Here is a 5,337-nt window from a genome sequence, read left to right on the forward strand (position 1 = left end):
ACAGAAAATACTGTATACGGTGAATAATGTCACCATTCAGTATAAGTAGATAATGCACTGCCATAATATAAATACAAAAAAATACTGCGATACACAGCACACACCAATAATGTTGCCATATACTGTACACACCAGTAATGCCAACATACAAAGTAAACATGCTAACGCCTTATACCATGCAAAGAAATAATGTCTACATGTACTGAATGCACAAATGATGCCACACAATAATACTGCCATTAACTGTATACATAAAAACAATAAATAATATCTCTATTTACTGTACACATAAATAATACCACCATGCAGGGGTCTGTAAGACAGCGACTGCTTCATCATTATAGGAGGGAGGGCCTGCCCCCCAGCCTGGGTCTGACTAGAGCCATCTGGCTGAATTATAACACTGTCGCCACCCATATGGAAGGCCCAGGACCGTGGGTATAATCTTTCTCCTGTACAGATGAAGTGGTCTGTCTTGTACTGAAGTTGCTCGAGCATCACACAATTAAAGGCCCCCCTTTTGCCTCAATGTCTTCCATCGACCAATGATACTATTCACCAAAAATAGCACCAGTGGCACTAAGGATGTTATTTACAATTATGTAACGTTTATTTAATAAAGTATTATAGAAAAATGTTTAATGTAATAGATAGAAAAATGCAAAACTATTCCTAACAAATTCATTTGGAAGTTCTTAAGATTCAGCTGCTAATTATAATTTCATTTATATTTTTCAATTGACTTAAAGGAAACTCATGAGACTTTGTCAACAATTCTCCTAAGACTTATTCTACCCGGCACCTTGTCTTTATTTCCTATATAAATATCTACAGGTCGTCCATTATTAGTTCATATTCTTGTGTCTGACAGCCACACAACAGGATTTAGATGTTTTCTAAAATTCCATTTATTTGCCCCTGGGACATTTTTTGAGAACAAAATTACATTAATATAAAAAAGAATTTGAAAATGAATGGAAAGATTAAGGAACGTGATGTAAGTATTGTGAGGTGAACCTTTGTGATTCAATACATAATAAAGACTTACTAAGATGATGCTGAACATGTCTGACATATCTATAAATATACAGTATATAAAAATAGCCAAATATGTTCCCAATTTGTTGTTTAAAGGGATCATCCAGAAATGCTTTTAGTAGCGGTAGTAAAGTAATGTGCAGTAATTCTAGCATAAGAAATCTTTTTTTTTTTTTTGCTTCCCTGTGTTCCCCTTGGCGGGAGCTCCATAAAGACATGTGTTAGGAGTTTGATGTGGAGGAATTGGAGTGGCTGCACAGAGCCCTCAACCCCAGCGAACACATTTGGTATGAATTGAAATGCCAATTGTGAGCCAGACCTTCTACCCAACATCAGCGTCTCACCCCACAAATGCTCTTTTGGCCGAATAGGCACACATTTCCATAGAAACACTCCAAAATCATGTGGAAAGTCTTTCCAGAAGAGAATGGGCTGTTATATTCACAAAAGGGATCCAAAAACACCAATGGTTTCGGAATGGGATATGCAATAATCTCATATAGGTGTGATGACCAGGGGTCCACATACTTTTGACCAGACACTTCTTTATATTTAAATATATATTATTCATTTTAAAAGGCAATTGCTTCATATTAGTCCCATATAAAACTTTATCATTGTGAATGAGAATGTATAAAAGAAAGAAAAAATATTTATGAATACCCAATTAAATATTTTTTATTTATTTTTTTCAAATTAAGAAAACCGGCAATGTTGTAAATCTAGAAAACAGAAAGTAATATTTTATTCACTTACATTTCTGTATTTTTACTTTTTAATAACTGTTTGGTCATGTCTTTAATTCCGAATATAAATGATGAGTAATTATTATTTATTTTTTTTAATATTAAGAAAATTGGCCATGTTGTAAATATAGAAATTAGAATGTAACATTTTATTCACTAATATTTAGGTATTTTTACTATTATATATTTGTTTGGTCGTCTTAAATTCTTAATATAATTGATGATCAATATAATCTAAATTCTAGAATTCTATGCCACAAACCAATATTATGATCTGAGTCAAAGTAGGGAATGTTGGTAGCAATAATGATGCACATATGTGATCGATCATAAATGGTAAATATTAATTGAATTAGTAGCTCAAAAATAATAGTTAGAACCAATTGTGTAAAGGGCAAATTGTGTAAAGGACAAATTAGAAATTTCTAAGCAGTCTATACATGATATAACATATATTACAGTCCGGAGCACTTTCACTCTTGTAAAAATGTTACTGCTTTTGGTTTATTACATCATAACTATCTATTCTACACACAGGAGAACAATCTGACTACGGTCACTGAGTTTTGCCTCTTAGCTTTTCATGTTGGCCAAGATTTAGGACTTTTACTTTTCTGCCTTCTCCTGGTGGTTTACTGTGGGACAATATGTGGGAACCTCCTCATCATCACCCTGGTGTCCATCAGTAAGAACCTCCACACTCCAATGTACTTCTTCCTCACACAACTGTCCATCAGTGACATCTTGTTGACCACGACTATTGTACCCAACATGCTCCAGATTCTACTGAGTAATGGGAGGACCATTACCTTTATTAACTGTTTGACTCAGTTTTATTTTTTCGGGGCCTCAGAAACATTTGAATGTCTTCTCCTCACAGTGATGTCTTATGACAGATATGTGGCCATCTGTAATCCCCTTCGTTACATCACTATCATGACAAGTGGACATTGTATGATTTTGGCCGCCATCTCTTGGTTGCTTGGATTTTCCATTAGTTTGATTTACATCATCACAATATCTAAGCTAAGTTTCTGTGGACCAAATATCATTGACCATTTTTTCTGTGATCTTCTTCCCTTACTAGAACTTGCCTGTTCCGATACCTTCATTATTCAGCTGGAAGTATATTTGCTGAGTATTCCAATTGTAATAATTCCAACCACAATCATTGTAGTGTCTTATACTTATATAGTTTTAGCAATCTTAAGGATTCCATCCAGTACCGGTAGACAGAAAGCCTTCTCCACCTGTAGCTCCCACCTCATTGTCGTCTCCATATTTTACTGGACTATGTTCAGTGTTTATGTTGTCCCAACAAAAGGTTTAACACTCACCATGAGCAAAATCCTATCCCTGCTCTACACTGTGTTTACTCCTTTGGTCAACCCTATAATATACAGTTTAAGAAATAAAGACATTAGAAAAGCCGTACAAGAAGCAGTACAAAAGTGTGTGATCTGGTAAATTATTCATAATATTAAATATAGTACACTATATAGCTAAAGGTATGTGGACACCTGACCATCCCATTTGTATGAGATTAATGGATACTCTATTCCAAAATTATGGGTGTTAATATGGAATTGTGCCCTCTTTTGCGGCTGAAACAGTATCCACTCTTTAAGGAAGGCTTTCCACAAGATTGTGATGTGTGTCTGGGAGAGTTTTTGCCTATTCAGCCAAAATATCATGTGTGTGTTGTCAAGCCCTGATGTTGAACGAGAAGGTCTAACTGGCCATCGGCATTCCAATTCATCCCAAAGGTTTTGGATGGAGTTAAGGTCGTGCACTGTACATCCATTTGAGTTCCTTCGCCTCAAACTCCTCACACCATGCCTTTATGGAGTTCGCTTTGTGCAGATGGGCACAGTCATCCACAATGTCGGACGCTACAATTGAGTAAAATGTATTTCTATATTGTAGCATTACCACCACCCTTTCCTGGAAACAATGGGCAAAACCCTGAAAAACAACCCCACCCTATTATCCCTGCCCCACTAAATGTTATAGTAGGCACTATATAGTCATTATGCATTCCAGTAGGTAGCGTTCTCCTGACATCCACCAAACCCAGATTTCTCCATCAGACTGCCAGATAGTGAGATGTGAATCATCACTTTATAGAACATGCTGTTCCAGAGTCCAGTGGTGGCGTGCTTTACACCATTCCAGCCGACACCTGACATTGTGCATAGTGATCTTAGGCTTGTCTGCCGCTGCTCAACCATGGACTACCACTGTGCCCCTCACAGTTGACCAAGGCAGATAAGAAATTTTAGTAACTGGCATGTAGTAGATGTGGCATTATATGACGTGCCACATGTAAAGTAATACTGCTGTTAGGAAAACCTGTTCCCTTAAGGTCGCTATGACAACCTGTCTAGCTTCTGGGTGGTTTTTCTTTTACCTTGTGCCTATCTCTCTTCTCTGTCCTTCTGCCAATCAGCTGTGGGGTGGTATTTATACCTGTCTTTTCCGACCTGTCTTTGCTCGTGAATTTTCCTATCTCCTGGTTTCTGATCAAGCTCCTAACTGCTCCCGCACTTCTGTTTTCTGGACCTCGTCTTGTCTCTCGTTAACCCTCTGCTTACCGATTCAGATTATCTGCTCCCGACTGGTTTTGGCCATGGATTGTCTGATTATCTCTACTCCATTTCTGGACTTTAAGTTAACCTGTTGGCTGTCTGGTTTCTAGCTCAGGTTTGCCTGCATTGCAACTTTTATTCAAAACTACACTCTGTTAAGACAACCTGAGTTCTAAGCAGCAAAGTCCATCCCACCTTGCGGTCGGCCCTGGTGTACACCTTAGAGTAGCCTTAGACACTATCGATCAGAGTTGTTACAGATTTGAGGTTGCGGGTTTACGTGCATGCTCTTTTCAGGCAGACTACAGCAGCCTTGAGGTATCGCTTCACTTGCATTTCCAGAAAAACTGCTACTACTAGCAATTATTGCCTATGAAGATTTCATGGCTGTGTGCTTTAGTTTACATACCTGTTTACAAAGGATGTGACTTAAACACCTGAACTCAATAATTAGGAGGGGTGTCCAGGGGAGTAACTATAGAAGGTGCAGAAGTTGCGGTCGCACCTGGGCCCTGAAGCTGGTGGGGGAACAAATGGTCTCTGCCCGAAATAATGAGACCAGTATTTTATAGATGATCCATGATAGTCTGGGGGCTCTGTTACAGATTTGGCATTGGTACCCAGAGACCACAAGCTACGCCTCTGGGGCGGTCTACATACTTTTGAAAATTTTTTGTATATCACTGAGTTTGGACCTGCAGATACTAGAGACATCAGCTTAATTGTTTTCATCTGATGTATCTGGCAAGGTTTTTATTAGAAATTATATGAATGAAAGATTTGGTGATTAGTATTAAAATGAATAAATGGAATTAGAGAGAAAAATAACTTGTTGGTTTTTAACTAGTTTTATATTCAAAATCAATATATTATATGTGTTTAGTAATGATGGGGCGTGGAGAAAAATAAGTATATTACAATTAAGAGGAAAAAGTTATACCTCTGACACATGTCTATGTTGGGAA

The 5,337-nt window shown here is 37.6% G+C and overlaps 1 protein-coding gene across 1 annotated transcript; it reads left to right on the forward strand.

Moving 5' to 3' along the window:
* Positions 1–970: 970 nt before the first annotated feature.
* Positions 971–3,251, forward strand: LOC142750682 (olfactory receptor 11L1-like). Its single transcript, XM_075859670.1, has 3 exons — positions 971–997; positions 1,765–1,820; positions 2,312–3,251. The coding sequence occupies exons 1-3, from the start codon at positions 971–973 to the stop codon at positions 3,249–3,251; spliced, it is 1,023 nt and encodes a 340-aa protein (XP_075715785.1).
* The last annotated feature ends 2,086 nt before the right edge of the window (positions 3,252–5,337 follow it).

Source organism: Rhinoderma darwinii, chromosome 3 (assembly GCF_050947455.1).
Source record: "Rhinoderma darwinii isolate aRhiDar2 chromosome 3, aRhiDar2.hap1, whole genome shotgun sequence".
NCBI lineage: Eukaryota > Metazoa > Chordata > Amphibia > Anura > Rhinodermatidae > Rhinoderma > Rhinoderma darwinii.

Coding starts and splice junctions, on each gene's coding strand:
- LOC142750682 (XM_075859670.1), top strand. CDS start 971: ATGAATGGAAAGATTAAGGAACGTGAT. Junction 998..1,764: donor GAAAGATTAAGGAACGTGAT/GTAAGTATTGTG, acceptor TTGTAAATCTAG/AAAACAGAAAGTAATATTTT. Junction 1,821..2,311: donor GTATTTTTACTTTTTAATAA/CTGTTTGGTCAT, acceptor TAACTATCTATT/CTACACACAGGAGAACAATC.